Source organism: Danio rerio, chromosome 19 (assembly GCF_052040795.2).
Source record: "Danio rerio strain M-AB ecotype USA chromosome 19, GRCz13ab, whole genome shotgun sequence".
Taxonomy (NCBI): Eukaryota; Metazoa; Chordata; class Actinopteri; order Cypriniformes; family Danionidae; genus Danio; species Danio rerio.
In genome coordinates this window covers 11009962-11033345 of record NC_141039.2, presented here as the reverse complement: position 1 = coordinate 11033345, position 23384 = coordinate 11009962, and the positions used below count along the sequence as shown (strand labels likewise).

Here is a 23384-nt window from a genome sequence, read left to right as displayed (position 1 = left end):
AACTGTTGTTTTTAAGTTATTCTTAATCTTTATTGTAGAAATAATGTAGAATACAAATCAAGCACAACCCCAAATCAGAAAAGGTTGGACCAGAGTGGATTTCTAAATTTATTTTCACTTGTATTTCATTGCAGTCAATACAACAAACATTAAGACATTTCGATATTTCACCTTCAACAGTGCATAACATAAATAAAAGATTCAAGGAATCTGGAGAAATTCCAGTGTGTAAAGGACAAGGGTGTAAGTCTAAGCTGAACAATCGTGATCTCCAATCCCTCAGGTGGCACTGCATCAAGAATCGTCATTCATCTAAAAGCGATATCACCACATGGGCTCAGGACTGCTTTTGCAAACCTTTGTCAAGTACCACAATACGTAGTTACATCCACAATGCCAGTTAAAACTGTACTGTACCAAAAGGAAGCCCAATGTTAACAGTGTCCAGAAGCAACTTCTCTGGTCTCGGAGGCATCTGAGATAGACCATCACAAAGTGGAAACCTGTGTTGTGGTCAGATGGATCAGTATTTCAGGTATTTTTTCTGCAGAAATGGACGCTGTGTGCTCCGGACCAAAAAAGAAAAGGTTTATCCAGATTGTAACCAGCAACTAGTCAAGCAACACATTTTCCATACTGCCCTAACCTTTTCTGATTTGGGACTGTATTTATCAGTTTATTACTGTAGTTTTAGTATTATATATTGTACTTGTATTTAATGTTTTGAAGTAACTTTTAGTATTATACATCTTTTAGAATTTTGGTTCAGGTTTTAGTCATTATGTTCTTTGCTTTCTCATTTTCATTTATGTTTATATTTAAAACTAGCTTAATATTTCTATATAGCTTCATTTATACTTCAACAGTTATAGACCATTTCAATGTGGTGGAACATTTCCTGTTTGTTGTTAAACTTTTTTCTAACTGAAACAAGAGGCAAATCAATCATAACTTGATGTTAAAACAGCTGTCATAACCTTATCTATCAATATGTGGACCTTTTTGGATTCTCGGAAGCTTTGATAATTAAAAATGTAAAACAGGAAATGCGTTAGGACCGTTGTTATGGTTTACATCCCTCAACATAGTCTATATGTTATATGTTTGCCAAGGTAACAATTCTATGTCATTTTCCTTAAAGTGTTCCTTCTAATGTTTAGATTTTATTTTGTTTTACTAGAAATTTAACAATCTGCCAATATTTAACAATTAGAAAAACAACTATATTTTAATTTATGAAGTATTTATTCATTTTTGTTGACATATTAGTTAATAAAATATATCAGTTCACTGTTAGTTCATGTAAATATTTAGATTATAATAATCTAGTTTGTCAATTGGATTTATATTATATTAATATATAAGTCAGAATTATTAACCCCCCTAAATTATTAGCCCCCCTGTTTATTTTTTCCCAATTTCTGTTTAATGGAGAAATTTTTTCAACCCATTTCTAAACATGATAGTTTTAATAACTCATTTCTAATAACTGATGTATTTTATCTTTGTCATGATGACAGTAAATAATATTTGACTAGATATTTTTCAAGAAACTTCTAAACAGCTTAAAGTGACATTTAAAAGCTTAACTATGTTAATTAGGTTTACTAGGCAGGTTAGGGTAATTAGGCAAGTTATTGTAAAATGTTGGTTTGTTCTGTAGACTATCAGAAAAAAATATAGCTAATAATATTGACCTAAAAATGGTGTTTAAAAATTAAAAGCTGCTTTTATTCCAGCCAAAAAAAAAAAAACAAATAAGACTTTCTCCAGAACAAAAAAATAATAATAATAGCAGAATGCGAAAATTCCCTTGCTCCGTTAAACATTATTTGGGATATATTTAAAAAACAATAGGGGGTTTAATAATTCTGATGTCAACTATATGTATGAACAATGTAATACATTTTTTTTTTTTTTTTCATTGTGAATTCATGTTTGCAGAACTCCTTTACATAATATTACCAAAAGAAAAATGTTGATTTTAATAATGCATTCGTCTCAGCAAGGACAAATGACCAGCCAGATTAATTATAAGTAGAACATTGAAGATCAGGCAATTAAAAAAAACAATTAAATTGACTCAAGATACTTAACCAAATGATAAAGGAGGTCCTGAATGTCCCAAACATATCAATAACTCATTTTCAGCCAAGCTAATGCCTTACGCCCTCACATGGCAGTATTAGTAAATGTTACAATTAAATAAGATCAATAAACACCTTAAAAGTTTTAGTTTATGTAAACAAACTTTAACAAATGGAATCTTATTTTAAGGTGCTACCAATTCTTAATTTTAACTACATACACCGGTAATCAGCCATAAAATGACAAGAATTATTGGATCATCAGTATTGCTTACAATTTTAATTTTGGTGCATCCCTTGCTGGAGCTGATATGTACTAAAGTGAGCTGATATGGTGGTTTTATAAGAGTAGCTTGCATCACAGTGATAAGTGTATCCTCTATTAATCTCTTTAACCAGGTCTCATTTGAATCTGAACCAGACATTTGTTTGTGTGAAGCAGTTGGGGCCAAATTATGCAAATATATCATCAGCTTGTAATCATATAAAACAATGATTCAATTTTCATGGGTTTTATCCCCCCTCCTCCCGCCACTTTTTTGTTTCCCATCATACTTAGCGAAATGATTAATTAACCAAATTTCGATGGCCTGAACTGTAATATCATATTTCAGACAGCTAATGAAGTATCTCCCACTTGTGTTTGCAGTTTCAGCATCCCACTGAACAGTATCCTCCCTTGCGCTTCGGCACCGTCCCAAATGGCAGTACAGAGGAGAATATACGCAGTAATTACCCCAACATGCATCAGTACATGGTGCGAAACAACCAGAGAGGAGTGGAGGACGCCATCGAAAACCTTAAAACCGGGTAAGTCTTGAGTATCAATAGGTATGTTGACATGCACATCAGTAGTCTGATCATTTACCTTATTCTGAATAATTATGAGTAAGATGTTTCAATGATTTGCTTTTAGAGTTTCATAAACCTCCTTTTAGGATCCCTGATGTAGTACATATAGTATAGAACATGTCATTATTGTATGTTCGCACTTGGCCGGATTCTGTACTTTAGTCCCTGTTTGTTAGGATACTATATACAGTTTTGGTGTTTCATTTTTAATTTTACGAAAGCCTCAAGTGCAGTGAGCTATTCATATATAAATGCAAACGGTTGACGGTGTATACAAATTATCATACCAATAATACATTTTTGCTTGCTGTCTAATTGTTGAGCACTGCTGTGTGTTTATTCTCTTGTAAAATGTTGAGAAAAGTCCAACATGAAGTAATAGTGTGAATAAGTTTTGACATGTCTGTACTGCACTTAAATAGAAATAATCCACGACTTAAAGGTGCCGTATGATGAAAATCTCTATATACGTATATATAGACCAGCATTATAGAGCTCTCAGGAAATACGTGCAGGCATGATTTACAGTACCTCATCTCATCACAGCTTGTCGTCAGAATGCCAAAAATCAAAATACACTGATAATAAATGTATTCAGCACCACTCTGAAGAGGTATCGAGTGCTATGTTTTGTGAGTTTAAGGTGTATAATGTTTATAATGAGGCACCAAACACATATAAACTGCAGAGTGTAAGTGTTTAATGCACGTTAATGCACCGTGTCATATCATTCAGCTCTTACTGTCATATTTCTGGAGGGGAAGAATGACAAAAGACTTCAAAAACTCCTCTGTATATACAGAAGTTGATATAAATTCCTCTGGGCCCTATCATACACACGGCACAATAAGGCGCAAGACGTGTTTAGCGCGATTTGTTGCTATTTTCAGACCAGCGCAAAAGTAATTTTCACGTTTTGGGCCATGTTGTTTAGTAGCACATCCATTTGTACCACTTTGTGGACTCATGGGTGTGCTGGTCTAAAAAGGTGGTGTGTTAAGTCGCATTGTTGGTGCGATGCTATTTTGAGAAACTGAAATTGACTGCACCATTGTCCTGAAAGCTGGTCTGAAGTCCAGCTCAGAGTACATTAGTTATGCAGCTAGGCGGATCAAAACGCTTACACATTGCTTAAAATATACACAATGTACAGCTATACACAAATATCTTTACATATTAAAAAAAATAAAGGATTAAAATGTTACAAATATTATTATTTTCTATATAAATATAAAACCACTGCCTCCATGCCATGGGTGGCTTTTTTTAGTTTATTCATGACAATTTGCTTTTGTATAATGCTATTATTATTAGTAGTAGTATTATTTATTATATGAATATTTATATTTGTTTGAATAAAAACAAGTTTAGATTTGTCCATCTGTTGGGTTTTGGAGACATATGCATCACCATATGTAGCACCATAAGAATAGGTTGTGTGCTAGGACGTGTGCTTGGAAATAACTTTTTTTTTTTTTTTTTTTTTTTTTTTAGTTTTTAAAACCCTTAGTTTTTTGTTATTATGGTTCATTGTTTGCTGGAAATTAGAACTGAATTTAGAAATAGTTTTTTTGCACTTTGCACTGTTACAACCCTGGTCTAGGGTCAAGGCCGCAACATAAAAGAACACCCGACAAATAAAATTCTCTTCTTTGACCCTTTTGTGTCGGGTCTCTTTATTTGTCTTTTTTTTGTATTACTCAAACACGTGAAGCCAACTACCTCGGAGTGAACCCACAGAAAAATAATAAACAAAAAGTACACACTAACTAAACACCCAAATGAAACTAACTACACCTACTAAAATAACAGAAATAAAACAATACAAAATCTACACCTACCTCCCTGACTAAGAACAAAAACAGGAGAAAATATTTACAAGAAGAAAAGAGTGGCGTCCAACCCCTACTGCCTCTTACCGTGTACAATATTTACAATATTAACAAACAAACAAACCATAAACCAAATAATAGGAGGGGAAACACTGATGGATATACAACACAGAGTCAAAACTTGTACAACAGCACGGGAAACAATCAACGATACACTTAGCAACAGGAATAATTTTACCACACCAAACTCAAACACAAGAGAGAGAGAGAGAAAGAGAGAGACAGATACACACACCTGCCAACGCAACAGCGCAAAACACACAAAATGATATATGTTATGGATATCTTCAGTGAAGTGAGTACAAACCATTTCCTTACTCCACTAAAGTAAAGAGTAAAAGTAAAGTAATGGTAAGTAAACTATGTTTAACTGTTTTCTCGCCAGTTAAGTGTTCGGTTTTTCGAACACTTTTCGAATGTGAATTGCAAATGCTCCATGGCCACTCTTAAAGGGAATGGGAGATGAGACTCTGATTGGTTTAATGCATGTTGTGCTCAAAACACACCCAAAACTCATTAAGAGAATAAGCTGAACCCTGTTTGACCATACGTTGAGGCGCAAAACATATTTTCCTGTCATTAAAACAGCAAAAGTGAATTCAGACATGCCCTAAAAGCTTTTGTGCCATGCCCTTTAGACTTGCGCCTAGATCGTTAAAATAGAGCCCTCTGTATTCATGTGTTAAATCCATACAATTTAACTATAAATATATCTCTGTTGGCCCCTTGTATAATAATACAGATTACTTACATCACTGTTGACCCTGTATAATTATAATTTTGCCTATAATTCTTCCACAACACTCACTCCTTCTAGCTAACAAACCTCTTTATCACTTCATTCCTTGTTATTTATCAGGAATTTAATCAATTTGTTAAAATATTTTTCGACAACTGAAGTATGATTATTTTGTGCATGTGTATTTCAGAGTACATCATGCTATGTGTGTGTTTGTGGGTTCAAGAAAAAGAGAGAATAACAGTTTTCTTTTTTAATATACTTTAAATGTAATTTATTCCTGTGATGATAAAGCTTAATTTTCAGCATCATTACTCCAGTCTTTGATATCACTCGTTCCTTCATAAATCAGTCTAATATGATGATTTTGTGCTCAATAAACATTTCTTTAAGTGTCCAAAGGAAAATTCCAAAGTGGAAACTGCTTTAAAAAACAGTTGTAAACCATGATACATTTTTTTCTCGATAAATATAACAATTTGATAAACAGGAAGTTAAATTATTTTAGAAAATAAATATCTTACAACAATTTACGATATTAAATTTTATTTTCAAATTACATTGATTTGATGCATCTTTACTGAATCAAACTGAGCCCACATTTTAAACAGTATCTTAACTACAGTAGTTATGCATCATAAAACACAACAAAACATAAAAAACACAACAAAACACTTGTGATGTTCCTTATTTGTAAATTTGCGAGTGAGAAATCTGCCAAAATAGTCTCTAAATCACACCACAAAAGTGTTACGTCCCAGCGAATCAAGATGTTCTTTTAAGCAGTGGGGGAAAACAGATGTGCTCACAAGTAATTGACGGATATGGCTGACATGACGGATCACAACAGAGGCGTTAATTATTTCGTTGGCTGTTGCTTTTCGTCTCCATTTCCTCAGAGGGTGTGAAGATTGACTTTCATCCTTGTTGCCGTGTCATCAGACGGACCAAACATCCAGCGAGCACCACTACTTCCTTTAACTGAATTAATGACAGTCTTATTGATATTTCTGGCTTACATACTTCAGTCAAACTTCATTTACTTTATTTACATCTTCATTACATTCTTACATTTTACATTTATTCATCGAGCTGACACTTTTATCCAAAGTGACTTACAAATCAGGAACATCACAAGCAATTTGAAAATCTATCAGGAAGTATTTTTTATTACATAACCAGTTAAGACACTGTTTAAAAGTTTGGGGTTTATTAGTTTGCTCATATTTTTAATTAATATTTTTATTCAGTAAAGATGTGGCAAATATTTTACTGCATACAGTGGTCCCTCGATGATAGTGGGAGTTACGATACAAAATAACCTGCAATAGGAAATCCGCAAAGTCAGCTTTATTTAAAATATATATATATATATAAATAAATAAATAAATATATATATATATATATATATATATATATATATATATATATATATATATATATATATATATATATATATATATATATATATATATATATATATATATGTGTGTGTAAATATAATATGTTTTGAACCAAATATTAATTTAAAAGGTTTATTTCCTAAATAAATGCTGGGCTTTTGAACTTTCCTTGCAAACATTAATGAAAAATACATAAGAATATTAAGCAGTACAAAACTGCTATACATGAAGGCACATTTAACTGATACTGTAGCAATTCATATACTTATTATCAAATCATTTATTCCAAAGGTTTTTCAATCTTTCAGATGCCATAGCATAGACCAACAAACTATTCATCTTCAAGGGACTCCCATCCTTAGAATATAGATTCTTGTAAAAAGACACTTTATAGAATGAAAATAGTCTAGAATATAATTTGTGTATATATATAGTTGAAGTCAGAATTATTTGCCCCCCTGAATTATCAGCCCCCCTGTTTATTTTCCCCCAATTTAGGTTTAATGGAGAGAAGGAAAAAAATACATTCAAAGGGGGGCTAAAAGTTCTGACTTCAACTGTACATATATATTCTGGTTTATTTTTTTCATACTCATTGTAGTTCTGTGAATATTAATTTACTTACATGTTCATGTATATGTTTATATTTATTATTTATATTATTATTTTTCTTATTTTTTTACACTTATCAATTATTTAAGTTTTAATTTGTTAGTTGTTTAACGAAGTGAACTTATATGTAAACAATTGTATTGCATTACAAGTTTTGCACTTAAATGCTACAAATAAAACAAATACTGCAAAAACAAACAATATTATGTCCAGCGTTGGGGGTAACGCATTGCAAGTTACACGAGCTATGTAATAATAATACTTTTCGAGTATGCAATGAGTAAGGTAATGCATTACTTTTCAAAAAATAGGTAACAATATTTGAGTTTTTTAAAAATGTAATGCAATTTACTTTTTACTTTAATTAATTGTCTTTTAAAAAATAAAATACAATTCAAAATAAATAGCTGAATTAAAATCAAAGTCTTCACAATGAATCACAGTCAATGACAGAATGTGTTTTTTATTTTGTTTGGATCGAAGAAAAAGAAAATGCAAATGTCTCAATGGACAGTGATTTTACTTAAGACAAATAGTACAAACACATTGCTTTAGACTTTCAATAATCTGTATATACGGCGGAGCCACAGTGGCGCAGTAGGTAGTGCTGTCGTCTCACAGCAAGAAGATCGCTGGTTTGAGCCTCGGCTGGGTCAGGGTTGCGGCTGGAAGGGCATCTGCTTTGTAAAAATGTGCTGGAAAACATGGCGGTTCATTCCGCTGTGGCGACCCCAGATTAATAAAGGGATTAAGCTAAAAAGAAAATGAAATTTTTTGAAAGAAAATATAATTCTTTGAGTTTTTTTATTAAGGTAAATGAAGGTGTAGGTTATACAGTGCATTGTTCATTGCAGAACTCATCTATTAAAAAACTCAAAAGTAATGTAAAAGTAATGCAACTAGTTACTCAATATTGTAATGCATTACTTTCAAAATAAACTATCCCCAACACTGAATATGTCATAGCTATATATTATAAGATTACAGTACATACATATACGGTACATACGATTTTCAGTACTTTAGTAAAATGTGAATTAACTTTATGTGTGAAACGAAAAGATGTGCGAATAAAGCAGCGTTTCCATCCAACGAGTCAAAGAGAACAAAATCACTTCCTGATCATCTGCGCAAAATATAAACAGTAAAAATGGAATTTTCTGCAGGAAGAAAAGCTGCGTTAATCTTTTCTTTATTAAATCAATGACTTTTATCTCAGAAGACAATCCCGGCATGCAATGAACGCGTAGTGGTGTTTAAAGGCGTCAGATGCGAAGCACAGACACTCTTAATTCTGGAGGTCATTAATAATATAATGCCACTAATGCTGAACTAGTTCAGGCGTTTTAAAAAGACCAAAACAACCTTTCAGATGTTTTACAATGTGCTCAGCCTGCTGGTTTGTCCATTTACACACATTTTTTTATCATGACATGATCTCTTATAACAAAATCACATGACTTTAATGCGCATACTGAAATTTGTTTGGTAAAGTGTTCCCATCGTAGTTTATGCGCATCTTTTCTTATCGAATAAAAAGTTTATCCTACTCAATTATGCGCAAACATTTTTTATACACATTTGCTGTCCAAAATGCGCATGAAAATAGGTGGATGGAAACATAGCTACTGACACATCCTTCAGAAAATACTGTAAAAATCTATCAGGTATTGGCATTAACCTTAAGATCCTTGTACAATACACACAGCTGCTCTTATATAGCATCAGAAAGTGTTTTATTGGTGTCATACAGTGGGTGACCACAGCTCTGGCTGTAGAGGCATGCTGCAATTATACTTGTTCAATCAAGAGTAAAGTTTACTGTGAGCTTTTATGTGTCGAAATAAGTCGACTCCGCTCAAGTTTAAAAAACAAAACTTTTATTACATAAGTTTTTATGCAAAACCTATTCCATTTTCATCTGCTAGAGTTTAATCATTAACACTTGTGTATTATTAATTTGCTCCTCTGCATTGTTATTTCAGTTCCAGAATGATCAAATAACAGTGTGCTGTCGCAAGCACAGCTTTACTGATTTAATGTGTGTGTGTTCGCGTCTATGGCCATCTTATCCAAACTCAAGTTCCTGCATTATGCATACAAAAGTCATGAATATGCATCACACCGAGAAAAAAAAGGTTACGATTGCAGGCTAGAATGTAGAATTACAGTCTTACACGTTTGCAATTTCTCCTGAAGATTTCATCTGACGTTCATAAGCACTTGGTTTGTGTAATAGTTGCAGCTTATGAAGTGAGACACTTTTTTTCTTTCAAGCCACGCAACGCAATGCAGGACCGCCGGCCCATAAGTCAACATGCCAGGCTCCCAACTATGCGCTAGCTGATTCTCAAAGATACCTCAACAGTCTACCTACTGCTTTAACCGGCTTCCCATTTCAGCGGTGTTGCACTGTGCGCTATCAGGCACCTGTCTCAGTGTGTTCTGTTGGTTTGGTTTCACCCTTACTGAAATGTGTGACTCATTTTTCCCCCAAGGGTTCTGTTTTGTTGGATACAACACTTCTGACAAAAGCTGCCACCTTGAATGCTAATGCGGCTCTCGCTGGTCTTAGAGGGCCAAGTTGAGCTTGTTAATAACCTCAAGGTGTGCTTAGCAGGCGGTTGAAGAGTAGCCAGTAATAAGCTGTCAGTTTTGGTTTTTGCTTGGAAGACGTTGGCATGTTACAAGGCAGTAAAAAAAATATGATCAAGGAAACACCGGCTCATCTGACTCTGATTAAGGCACAATGCTTCCTCCACTTCTGAAAAGCAACTTGTATTGCTTTACAGTAAAGACTCGCCCGCTGAATTATTTAGCGCCGTAATAAGATTAAAGTGAGTTTTCAGACTATTTGATGAATGCGAGAGCCGGCTTTATCAAGCCTTGCTTAGAAAAGTAATTACACAAAATGAAACTGAGCATCGTGTTTCAAAATGCTATTCAGCCACCTTGGAATAAATGTGCGTTTGTGGTCACAGAACAGATATCGCAGCTAATCCAGTCCCATTTCAGGTGCTTTATTTGAAGACCAGTGTCTGCACAAATTGTTATGCTCTGCCCATTCAGCAAAGCGAGCAGCCAGACAATATTAGCGCTCTTCCGTGATGTTCAGCAAAGTGCTTGTGCGCATATATTATCACATTTATGGCAAAGACACAAGACGTGTCCCAGAAAAATCTTGAGGTATTTGATCATCTGCCTGCATATAAAAACAGTATCCTTACTTAAGATGGTGGTTTACTTAAAAATTCACTCATGTCTTCCTTGTATAATTTCATTTTCTTCACCATTTATGGTTTTATCACTTTTTTTAAACATTCATTTTCTTAATTGAAAGACTAAAGTTGTAGCTAGCAAATTGTCAAACCTATAAATGCAGTTCTGCAAGAATTTAAATGGTATTTTAGTGGAGCTGGCATTAGCATGTGAGTGTTCATTTACAACAGTGGTCCTCAACCTTTTTATCACGCGGACCGGTCAACACTTGGCTATTCTACAAGTGTTGTACAAGGGAGCTGTACGGATGTTGTCAGGTGACAATAAACCGTTTCTCTGAGGATGACAAGCTGGCAAAACATTGCTGCAACTTTGATTTATTAATTAATTTTCTACCGCTTTTCTGGGGCCGGGTCGTGAGGGCAGCAATCTTAGGAGAGAACCCCAGACTTCCCTCTCCCCAGACACTTCCTTCAGCTCCTCTGGGGGATACTGAGGCATCCCAGGCCACTGAGAGACATAGTCCCTCCAGCATGTCCTGGGGTTCCCCGAGGTCTTCCCCGGTGGGACGTGCCTGCAACACCTCCCTAGGTAGGTGTCCAGGAGGCATCTGAAACAGATGCCAGAGCCACCTCAGCTGACTTTTCTCGATGTGGAGGAGCAGCAGCTCTACACCGAACTCCTCCCGTGTGACAGAGCTCCTCACCCTATGCATAAGAGTGGGCCCTGCCACCCTGCCAAGGAAACTAATTTCGGCAGCTTGTATCTGAGATCTTGTCCTTTCGATCATGACCCAAAGTTCATGACCATAGGTGAGAGTATGAATGTAGATTAACCGGTAAATCGAAAGCTTTGACTTTCGGCTCAGCTCCTTCTTTACCACAACGGACTCCATTACTGCTGCACCAATCTGCCTGTCAATCTCATGTTCCATTCTTCCATTGTGAACAAAACCCCAAGACACTTGAACTCCTCCACCTGGGGTAAGGACTTTCCTCCAACTTGGTGATGAAAATTAAAAAGCACTCCAGTGTTTGGGTGTTCTTTGTTTGTCTGAGGTAAATAGTCTACCGAAATGTGTATATCCCATACAAATTATGAAGCTAGTCAGTTCTTGTCACGTGACTTGCTGTGCGCTCACGCCATTCTAAAAAGTAAAGATGTTTTCAACTAAGTGTGCCTGGCCTGGAAGGTGCAAGCACACTGAGCCGCTTGTGCGCATCACTCTTAATAGGAAATAACAAATCTTTGGAAATGACAAAATTGCGAGCAGAAAAATGCGATGTGTGAATGGGCCGAACGCGTGCCGTCATCGTTTGCGATCTACAGCGGTTGATGGTTTTCTTGCAAAGACATGCTGGATTCACCTGATTTGTTGACAAATGGGTTTCAGATCTATTTCTTGACAGTTTGTGGGTCCTTGACTGGGCCTTTTCCCCTTCACAAAAATGTTCATTTTGCTAATGTGGGTTAAATTTTGGCACTTAAGTGATACATTTTCAAAATAAAAGATTTTTCAAAATAAAAGATTGTTCAAACTCAGACAATAAACAAAACAGAAATAATGAATTATTGCTTGTGCGGCCCAGTACTAATTGGTACACGGGGTGGTACTAGGCTTGGGGATGATTTACAACATTCTCCAGAGACTTGATTGTAAAGCAATCTTAGTAAAAAAAATAAATAAATAAAACATAGATCTGAAATTAAGATTTAAACAGAATCCAACAGTCAGGGAAATTCCTGTTCATGAATGTGCTCTTATTCAAACATTTAGGGTTGCACATTTTTTCCAACATTTTTAAAGCATTTAATTAATTAATTAATTTGATTATGAAATATCACATTAAAACTATTCTGAACACAAACCTTTAAGTGGCTCTGAACTATTATATTGGCTCTTTTTGAATGAAATAACCTTTTTATATATAAAACACAACTCCAGAAAAACTCATAGAAAGGTCACAGAAATCTATTGGTCTTTAAAGGCTGTTGCAGGGAGGAAAAAAGTAGTTACTTAGTTTACTCACACTTCACTTGGTCAAAGCCTTTTTGAGTTTTTCCTCTGTAGAAAATATTTAGAAAAAGTGCAGAAACTGTCCGCCATGGACTTCCATTGTAATGTTTTACCTATTATGGAAGACTGCAGACTTGTGATGCACCTTTTTTTTGCTACATAAAATTATTGTTTTCTAGCTGCATCTGCGCTTCATTCTTAAAATGTATCATTTGTCTGAAGTGATGCATTCAAACTATATAATACACTCTATGATGACCAGGGATACTGTCAGCCAGCACAGTCATCTCTCCATACTAACAAGTGTTGTGTTGCCTGCTGACTTTTCAACCTTTGTTTGTTTACTTTGAGGAGTTCTGTAGGTGTATTCGCAAATCTTAATCCTGACCAATTAAAAAGCAGCTTAGGAACTGTATTCAATGACACATCTGGTCAACGAGGGACATGGATGTTGTCGCATTTTAGGTTTCAATTGGTTCAGATAAGGACAATCAGTGTGGTGGGGCAAGAAACAAAAACCAGAGTAAAATGCTTCAGTGTATCATTTGTTGCACTGGGTTTGAAGCACAGGTGTGAAAGCACCCTAAAGTAATTTCCTCATGCCTTGTTGTTTTGTTTTCCCATTTCCTTTTTGTCTCTGCAGCAAACTGGATGCATTCATATATGATGCAGCTGTCCTGAACTACATGGCTCGTAAAGATGAGGGCTGTAAAGTAATGACCATCGGCTCTGGAAAAGTGTTTGCTACTACAGGATATGGAGTTGCCTTACACAAGAACTCACGCTGGAAGCGTCCACTCGACCTTGCGCTCCTGCAGCTAGTCGGAGATGGTAAGAGAATTTCACCATAATTTGTCATGCATTTTGCTGTTTATTTACAGTACAAGACAGCAAAGAAAATTAGTTTCTTACTGTACACCAGAAGCCACGAGAGCGTCAAAGTAGCGGAAGTCATTCATTTTTAATGGGAGCTGGTGGCAATGAGCAGCGAATAGCAGTGAGTCTTCACCAGTGTGGGCGTCAAGTAGGAATGCACCGATATGGATTTTTTGGGCGATAACCGATAACTCTTAAGACTTGAAGGTTCAAGACAGCCTGGAGTACTTTTTTAACTTGTTTTAAACTAATTTTTACCAGATTTGTGTGTGTTGAGCATCAGTTAAGACAATGTTAGCATCTGTCAGCTTTAATTGTGGGGAAAAGTGGATAATTTGGAGCTTTTGTCAGCTAATTTTCAGAGTTTAAAATATTTTTTGGGGTGGTATCAAAATCGGTGACGTAGCGCGAGTGTGCTAATGAAGTGATGACACGTCGGTTTCTCATTATTATTCATAGCGGAGTTTTCTTATGCTTGAGATGACCCTGCTTTCTTTATTATTCATGACTGCGCATGCTTTCCAAAGGCAAGGCAGACCTGCCCAATGACTGAGTGAGACCGCGTCTGCGCACGGCACGGGTTGTATGTGTTTGTTTCCATGATCCACTGGGTTTGTTGATAGCTTGTCGATAGATTCTTGTCGATAGAGTTGCACGAGAATTGGAGAATGGTGGACTTTGTCTTTTATCAGTTGAGTTTGTTACCATTCAGACACATCACCTATCAGTTCTGTCGAGTTCGCCTACATTTAAAATCCTTTAGATTACCGAAAGGGTTAATGGTTGGAGTAGACAGGGCAAGAGACCTGCTGCATTGCTATCCACTGTGTCTGTATTCAGACCTGGGCATTGAAGAGGAGATAAGTCCTCCTTATTTATAGAGTTTATGTAAACATGATTATCTTTATAATGATAGAAAAAATTGTGATTATGTGTATATGAATTCACGAGTAACCAATGTAGCAGGGCATTAAATTACTGTTTCTTTCTTTCCATTTTAACCTTGTAAACTATAAAATCATGGGTCTCATCACGGTTTGTGTCTCATTTTGTGAGCCAACTGATCATTGTTCGCTCCCCTCTTTGTCCCCTGCTCTGCTGGCCATGCCAACTCCTCACTCTGCTCGCAGAGCTCCACGCCCGTCTCTAAGCATTTTTTTTTTATTCTGAGGTAGACTTGAACCAAAAGAGGGGGGTTTCATGGCCCTTTAAATACGAGATCAATGTGACAGTATTGTGGCCAGGAGGCTAAAGCCAACTTTGACGCTCTCTCCGCTTTCGGTGTGAACAAACAGTTATCATTGCTATGTGAACTAAAAGAATGTGATTTAGCGAAAGTTGCATTTGCTGTGTCCAGACTGTACCTCCACACGAGTACTTGTCAACCAAAAGAACAAAAACAGACTTTTGGATGCATTGTGTTTCTGCAACATCGCCAATCACTGGCCTAGCATGCATAATACAGTGTTTTTTAGTCTTTTTTTCCAGATCTGTGTTAGCCTAGCGAGTTTCCCTGTAATGATTAAAGACTAAATGTGAAAGGGAGCTGGAAGAGTCTCAGTGAAATATGAATAATGGAATTGGAAAACGCGTCACAGCAACTGAACACAATTACGAATAGCCGAAGGGTCACTTCAACAAACAGCATGCTAGTTGAACGCCTCGATTTTTAATTTTGATGCCTTCCAATTTGGATTGGAATTCTCATTAGGGCTGGTTTTTGTTTGTCTGAATAAATGTGATGAAAAATATTATGATTTCAGTCGCTGTGATTAAATTCCCCATTACCTAAGCCATAGTTCAAGGCAGCGTTGAGACAAACCTGCGGGTCAATGCAGAAATGTTTTCATGCTTTGTTTCAAATGAAAAGAGGATTTAGACTTATCTCTCTCTCTGTTCTTCTGAGTGAAGGAGTAATCCTCGATATAAAGCCGACATCTAAATGCATATGTTGTTTATTCTGCCAGAAACATGCCCTTGTCATGCCTTTATTTTTTCACTGTGACATTTTCACTCTGATAAATGCACTAATGGCTATTGTTGGGAGGTAGGCCCATCAGTCTAGAGCTTTCATCTCCAAACTACTCCAGGCCTGTCTTATCACAAGAGCCTCGAAACCAGGCCATTTCAGACCTCCATCAAAGCTGTTATTATCCTCCAGTCCCTCTTTCTCTGGATCTCTCGTTCCTCCTCCTTGCCTTTCATGATTTTCTTCCTCTGTTTTTTCTTTTCCATTTTCACCTTTTTGTGAACACAGTGTAATAATAACCCAAGCTAAACCAAGACAAGTCTGGAGATTTGAATTAAAGTCTCACTGTTCCCAACAATAGGGCTTGAATCGACTCCTCTTCTTTTTTGAATCTCCACTGTCTGTCCATCTGTCTCCTGTTTGTAGGCCTGCTTATCTTATCTCCTGTCTTTGTGCACATATTTTGTTCAGATGAGATCGACATGCTTGAACGACTCTGGCTGTCCGGGATCTGCCATAATGATAAGATCGAGGTGATGAGTTCCAAGTTGGACATAGACAACATGGCAGGAGTTTTCTACATGCTTCTGGTTGCCATGGGCTTGAGTCTGCTGGTGTTTGCATGGGAGCATCTTGTCTATTGGAAGCTCCGCCACTGTTTAGGCCGGACAAGAGGACTTGACTTCTTACTGGCTTTTAGTCGGGTGAGTGTCCCTAATAAATCTTGTTGTACTATAAATGTTAGAGCTGCCAATTGTTAGTAAAATATTAATGTGATGTGTGTTAATTATTTTTAAAGAAAGTAAATGTAATTATAGCTCTTCAATTAATGTTAATGGCACTCAGAATATATGTGCATATTTTCCTATCCCCAACCACTGACCCACAGTCCTCCACTGATGATTGCATTAACATTTTTATGAATGACGGCGTTCCTCTTGTGGATAATGTTTCACTTTTTGTGCTTCGCTGATAAGTCTGTTTCATTATATAAAAGGCTGCAAATGACTTTACGTTTGTTAAATGTACCATCTGAGTTTGATTTATAAATAAATGATTTGTAGAATAATGGTTTTTCCCAGTCATTTACGCTACTGATAAAACGGGTTCTCCCTTAGGGACTTTAATGTGTATGAGCGAGAGAGAGATTTGTGCTGTGTGCTCTGGATTTTTCCGAAGGATTCCCATTCATATTTAGAAACCACACAGAATGGTATGAATTAAATGCTTGTATTTTCAAAATCCAGGAAGTGTGTTTGAAGGCTTATGAATGGTAATAAACATTTAATTAACTGATAAATATACTCATTTTATGAATATTTCTTATGCAACTCTGCTGATAAAACGCATTAAAAAATTGTTGTGCCTCAAATTCATTCAGGCTCTTCAGACTGAAATCAGTACCCCAGAAAGTGGAAGAGTAAACCTAAGAAATAAAATTGTAATTGTTTCAATGTATTTGTAAATAAATGGCAAGATAACCTTTTTTGTAATTCATGTTACACGCAGAATGAACAAAGACTGACACGCAGTAATCTGCAGCAATCAGCCGTTAAATCCTTAGAAGGGGACTGTGCAGCACACTCCTTTAATTCCTGTCGTTTTTAAAATGTGATGGCATATCCAGCATTCCCCCAGCACACACAGAGGGATTTTATGAAAGCCCTAACTTCTCTCACTGTAATGAATTACGGAAGATGGGGATGACGGAAGATTCAATCTGTCTTATCACAACCTGTTTGTGCTTAAATTGTGGAAAGAATAAGAAGACTCTTCAATCCCCCCTTGTAAGCAAACAGACTTTTTATGAGGGAATTGTAAGGCAGGTTAGATGGGACACTTAAACAGTAGGGTCAGCGTTGTCATTACCTCAGAGAAAGGTTAGCTGAGCTTACACTGTGTGTATTCTTGCATCATGAAAGCACTGGGAGCTTTACGATTTCATTATTATGGTAATGTTTCACGTCTTTACTGAGACATTTTCCTAGCGTCTAAATCTGTTTGTATGTCACCAGAGGAAAAATTATGATATTCTGAACTGTTTGCTAAATAAATTTTTCGCTTGTTATCTCTTACAGGGAATGTACAGCTGCTGCAATTTCGAGGATGAAACAGCTCCTGGAGGTTCCCAAAGCACACTTCCTCAATACCATCACGTCTCCACAGTTCCTCCTCCTCCTCCCCCTCATGTGATCTCAACGGCTGTGGCCAATCCCCCTATTGCTATGGCACAACAACTGCCGCAGCAGCAACAAAAGCAACACCACCAGCAGCCACCAGTCTACAGTGCTCTTCTTCCTGGCTCCCCTCCATCAGGTGGACATTCTGCAATGGCTTTAGGGCCATCGAACAGTCCCATTCTCGGAGCACCCATGCCTTGCTCTACATTCCTACCACGTCATGATCGTCGATTGGCTGTGGTGGATCGGTGGACGCGTCCAAAGGTGGGCTCTGAGAAGCCCAGTGGTGTGAGTGGTGGGATTACAGACTTAACCCCGTTCCAAGGCATGCCCCCTCATTGGGGTGCAGGAATAACTGGAGGGGAGGGAGGTCTGGATGAGTACAAGAGATACTATGGCCCAATCGATCCAGAGGGCTTAGGAGTCTCTGTAGAGCCTCAAAATTTGGGCACTCAAACGCCAAAAACTAAGCATCGTGGCACAAAATCCTCTGGAAACCCGCGATTACCTCCTAAAGGCCAAACATCTGGACATACAATTAACCCTGCATTACAACATCCCTCTCCACCTCAGCAATCCGTCTGGAGAAGAAGCAGTCTATCAAAAAGGAAGGGCTCAGGGGGACCACTATATGAAAACATCCTTCCACTTGGAAGGAGAGGTGGTGGCAGGTATGGAATAAGGGATGGTGGTGGGAGAAGAGGTCGTCGTCCTCCTCCCCTTCCACTGCCTATACCTGTGCCCCTCTCGTCACCAACACAAACTCCACCCACACCTTCGCCATCCATATGTTACACTTCCACTTCTTCTAGCAGCTCTAGCACCTCCAGTTCATCCTCCTCTTCAGAATCAATCTCCAGATCTAATTCTCCCTCCTCTTCATCATCATACACATCATCACAGAGCTTCAGATACCGGGCAGATGTACGAGACCTATATGAGGACTATGACACCGATGAGCTTACAGAAGAGTCAAGCTTGCTTTTGGGGAGGAGAAAAAGTCGTTCACGTATGTCCTCTCGTTCACTGCCCAGCAGTCCTCCACCACCACCTATACCACCCCGAAAGCCTTGTGCACTGCGGCCGCAGGTGAGAGACAGAGCAGGCAGCCAGCTTGCACAACTTCAAGAGTGGTGGGCATCTTGGGGTGAGAAAGAGAAAGGCAGAAGGGCAGCTGGAGATAGAGAAGTTAAGGAGGAGAAACGGCATCACAAAGAAAGGGAAAGGGAGAGAAAGAGGAGGAAGAAGGGTAGAAAGAAAAAGAAGCGAGAAGATCGTGAAAGAGAAAGGGAACGTAAAAGACGTAAAGTGAAAAAGAAAAAGAAAAAAGAAGAGAAGGCCAGAAAAAGAGAGAGGGAAAAGCGATCTGAACAAGAGGAGGTAGATGTGGACAGAAAAGATGTGTTCGAAAAAGGAATAGGACAGGAATACTCTTCTTATCCTGCACCAAGACGCAGTTCTTTCAGAAAAAAGAGTGAAAGCTCTACAAGGAGTTATGAATGGGATAGAGATGCTGTTAAGAGAGACAGGGATGATCAAGGAGGAGATGATGAAGAAGGCAGTAGGGGAAAGGAAAGGCATCAAAGAAGCCCAAAATCTCATCGCCACTCCAGACCAAGGTCCAATAACAAGCATTTTTCCGCTTCAAACAAACCTCCTTCGACCGTTAAATTTTGGGGTAGCGGGAACCCAACTTCTGAGTCGCCATCGTCCTTTGTGCCCCTGCTTCCCATTGCCTCTAAAAGACGAAAATCTGTGGGAACTGAGAGAGATGAGCGAGGTAGAGGTGGAGAGAGTCGGCCTCTTTTAGGTAAAAATGGTAGAGGTAAGCCTTGCTCAAGAGAAGGCCTGTCATTTCACGAATGGGATTCTGAGGAAGAAGATGAGGAGTCTGAAATGGAAAGAAATAGGGCAGAAGAACAGGGGAGACGACGGGAAAGTAGAGGAATGGACTCAGAGTCTGAAAGGGACAGAGAAAAAACTGTTGAGATATACACAGATGATGAAGGTTCCTCAGGAGAGTTTGGTAAGTTTGAGAGATACTGGGAGGGTCACGAAGGAAGGGCAGTTGGTGGCATTGGAGGGGGAGGATGGTTTTTTGGCACCTACCCTGCCAGAGAAAGAGGAGGTAGCATAAACAGTAGAGATGATTCTTTTTTGGGATGGGGTGGAGGAGAAAGTAGCTTGGGGTTTGGTACAGGATGGGGATCAGGAGGCTTGGGATCAAACCAGTGGCCTCAAACTCCTTTAACTCCTCCACCTCCACGGAGATACTGGTCTGTAGATAAATTACCAGTCAAGACTGAAAAGAAATCTAAGAGCAGGTCTCAAGAGAAGAGTCGAGGCCACACGTCCTGTTCGTGCCAGTCCCCCCATCACTCCGCCAGCGCTCACTCTAAATGGAATCGGGTCACTTCTAGGAGTCAGGAGGAGCTCCTCCCCCACTGCCACAGTTTCAGCAGCAGCGTCAGACCTAAACGGCAATCATCGAAACAGGATCGGGCTCAGAGCCAGGCAAAATCTGGAAGCCAGTCCAACCTCCACAAGGTTGCACAAAGACCCCAACGCGCAGACCGGTCCAGACAACCACCGTCCCCTCCTCAAAGCCTACCGCCATCTTTACCCTCTCCAATGGTTCCTGCACTCCCAGCACCACCCTCTTCCTCTCATCATATACACGTACCTCCACCTACCTCCTCCTCCTCAGTTTCCTCCCCATCAGTTATCTCATCTACACCCGGTGCACCACAGCCCTCCTCATTGTCCTCCTCTAGTGCTAAGCTCCAATACCAGAAACTGCGATCAGTTCCCCAACCCCAAAGGTATCAATCCCCACATCTTCCCCTTAAAACCAAGAACATGTGCTCCCGTCGAGGCTCTGCTCACTTCTCTAGTGTGGAGAGTGAGGTCTGAGGAACATAATTAAATGAGGAACATCAGCAAGCAGCCCCTACGGGCAATCAAGTCACCTGCTCACACCACAAACTGTTAACTGTTCAAAGCAGTCGAGTTGGGTTGTTTTTGTGGCACCCTTCTCTTGCACAAAGCTCTAATGCTCCTAAGAGACAAACCTGGATTGGGATGTGACTGAAAGTGTAGCCCTTTCTTTTTACTTGTATAAGAATGGAATACTGCCATGCTGACAAATCTTGTCAATGTAAGAGAGGCTGTTCATAAGGGATTGGCTTTGCTTCTCTTACGTCTTGGGGGATTTAAGGTGGAGCTCCGATAATGTGGGTAAATGTGATTTTCTGTGGAATGATTTTCTGCTTGATGGCTCAGGAACGATTTTAAGAGGGGAGATTCTGAGGTCAAAATACAAAGCCCTAATGCCCCACAACCACCTTTTTTCTCCCTCACTTGCTCTCAGAGCTCTGAATCATGTAGTTGTTGTGTGTATTTGTTCAAAATATCTCAAGGGAAGCATTCACAAAGGAAAGTAGCAATCCATTTTTTTTTTTCTCTCAGCACATTTTTCTTGACCTCCACCTTCTGCAAACCGACATATAGCATTCTGTGTGTTGTTGTCAGTGTTTGTATTCCTAGCAACAGGGTAAGTTAGCCATGACTGATCTCATATTGGCTTACTGAAGCTGAATGCCAAACTCACGTGGAGCTGATGTACAGTCTTTTTCTGTTGAAATCATTTCACTGGTCTTCATGTCTCATTCTAGTCCCTTGAGCAATACATAATTAACTACAAACAGCATTCAATACATATATTTTATATTTAAAAGTTATTTTATTATATATATTATATATGTTTTGTGATCTGGTTCCAAACGGTTGTGTTATTAAAAGAATATAAGCACTGTGCTGTATTACCGTAGGGCACATGCAATGTTACAACTACCTATAATCAGTGGAAGCCCTTCCCTTCTCGACTGAATGTACATGTTGCCATGAGAACACAGTGCGCTGCAACCAAGACACTTTTAAAATCGTAGCTTGCTTGGGGGAGACCTTCTCATCGGAGCCGGTTAGATTAGCTTTGGACGCTGATGTTGTGAGTGCCAGGATGACAGGGCTAGCCGTATTGCAGCACTGTACTTGCTAACCGAGTGTCATCATTCAGATAGCGATAACTGAAGGAGAGCACTGTTTACAGTTTAACACTGTGTTTTTACACCTTTTTTTACAAGCTGCTCTGCTCTGCCATTTATTATCTCCGGACAAGATATTCATACTTGCTTAGCAAGTTTGCTTAAGCTGTAAAAGTAGCAGCAAAGATAAACTGGTCAAAAATAGAGTTGCAATTTTATGCTTTTAATAGACATATCTGTTCAGTAAAAAAATAAATATATATAGCCAGAAGGAGTATTCTGTTAACTGTGAGGAAAAGACTGATTAGCAAACCAGTCAGGTAGATCTTTCTTTAATTTTGCTTTTACCATTTGTTAAAAGCTAGCATCTTGAAGTGATCGCTATAATCGACTGTGAATATTGCTAAGGGCAATGCGTGTTGGCAGCAGGTCTGAGTCAACTATGTTGTGTTTTATTTTGTTTAAACGTCAGTTAGCAACGATTTCACTGTCTTTTTGAGTTTCTTTTGTTTTAGAGTAATAGTCAGTTGCCGATTTTTGTAAGTATGCTGCCATGACAAGGCCAATAAACACTACACTCACAGGCCACTTTATTAGGTACACCTGTCAAACTGCTAGTTACGCAAATTTCTAATTGGCCAATCACATGGCAGCAACTCAATGCATTTAGGCATGTAGACATGGTCAAGACGATCTTCTGCAGTTCAAACCGAGTATCAGAATGGTGAAGAAAGGGAATTTAAGTGACTTTGAACGTGGCATAGTTGTTGGTGCCAGACAGGCTGATTTAAGTATTTCAGAAACTGCTGATCTACTAGGATTTTCACGCACAACCATCTATACAGCAAATGGTCCAAAATAACCACTCGTTACAACCCAGCTCCAACCTTGGGTCATATTGCGCATATTGAGTCATCTCAAGGTTTCTTGAACATGACAATGTGTTCATTGTTCTCAAATGGCCTCCACAGTCACCAGATCTCAATCCAATAGAACACCTTTGGGGTGTGGTGGAACGAGAGATTCGCATCATGGATGTGCAGCTGACAAATCTGCAGCAACTCTTAGGAATATTTCCAGTACCTTTTGGAATTTATGCCACAAAGGATTAAGGCTGTTCTGAATGCAAAAGGGGTACGGTATAAGTAAGGTGTACCTAATAAAGTGGCCGTTTAGTGTATATATTAAACAAGTTATCTTTTTTCTTCAGAATTCTTCAGAACAGTAGATGTTTAAATCACATTAAACTCAAAACCAACCTGTGGTTGTTTTGATCTGATTGTTTTTTTTTATTATTTATTATTATCTATTGTTTTTTATTAATCATAAATTCATGTAATTTTTTATGTAAAGCTACTTTTTTTTTACTTTCAGACATGGCTTTGACTAACTTGGGTTTGAAAAGTGTTATTTCTATATGTATGAATTTATTTTTTACAGTGCATTTTTGACTCAGAACCGCGATACAGTCCAACAGGCTAATTGTTGTGTGTGT

At 38.1% G+C, this 23384-nt stretch overlaps 1 protein-coding gene and 1 long non-coding RNA gene across 14 annotated transcripts in view; one reads left to right on the top strand and one right to left on the bottom strand.

The window, feature by feature from the left end:
* The window catches only part of grin2da (glutamate receptor, ionotropic, N-methyl D-aspartate 2D, a), a 257377-nt gene extending 234822 nt beyond the window's left edge, over positions 1 to 22555 (top strand). For all 13 annotated transcript variants that reach the window (XM_087295417.1, XM_087295425.1, XM_087295420.1 and 10 more), the window contains 4 exons: positions 2737 to 2897; positions 13465 to 13652; positions 16138 to 16370; positions 17745 to 22555. In XM_087295417.1, the coding sequence (XP_087151543.1) occupies positions 2737 to 2897; positions 13465 to 13652; positions 16138 to 16370; positions 17745 to 20759 (3597 nt within the window). In that variant the 3' untranslated portion in view covers positions 20760 to 22555. The remainder of the gene's footprint in view (positions 1 to 2736; positions 2898 to 13464; positions 13653 to 16137; positions 16371 to 17744) is intronic.
* LOC141379018 (uncharacterized) overlaps positions 1 to 23384 on the bottom strand; it is a 111677-nt gene that overhangs the window by 15457 nt on the left and 72836 nt on the right. The window lies entirely within an intron of this gene.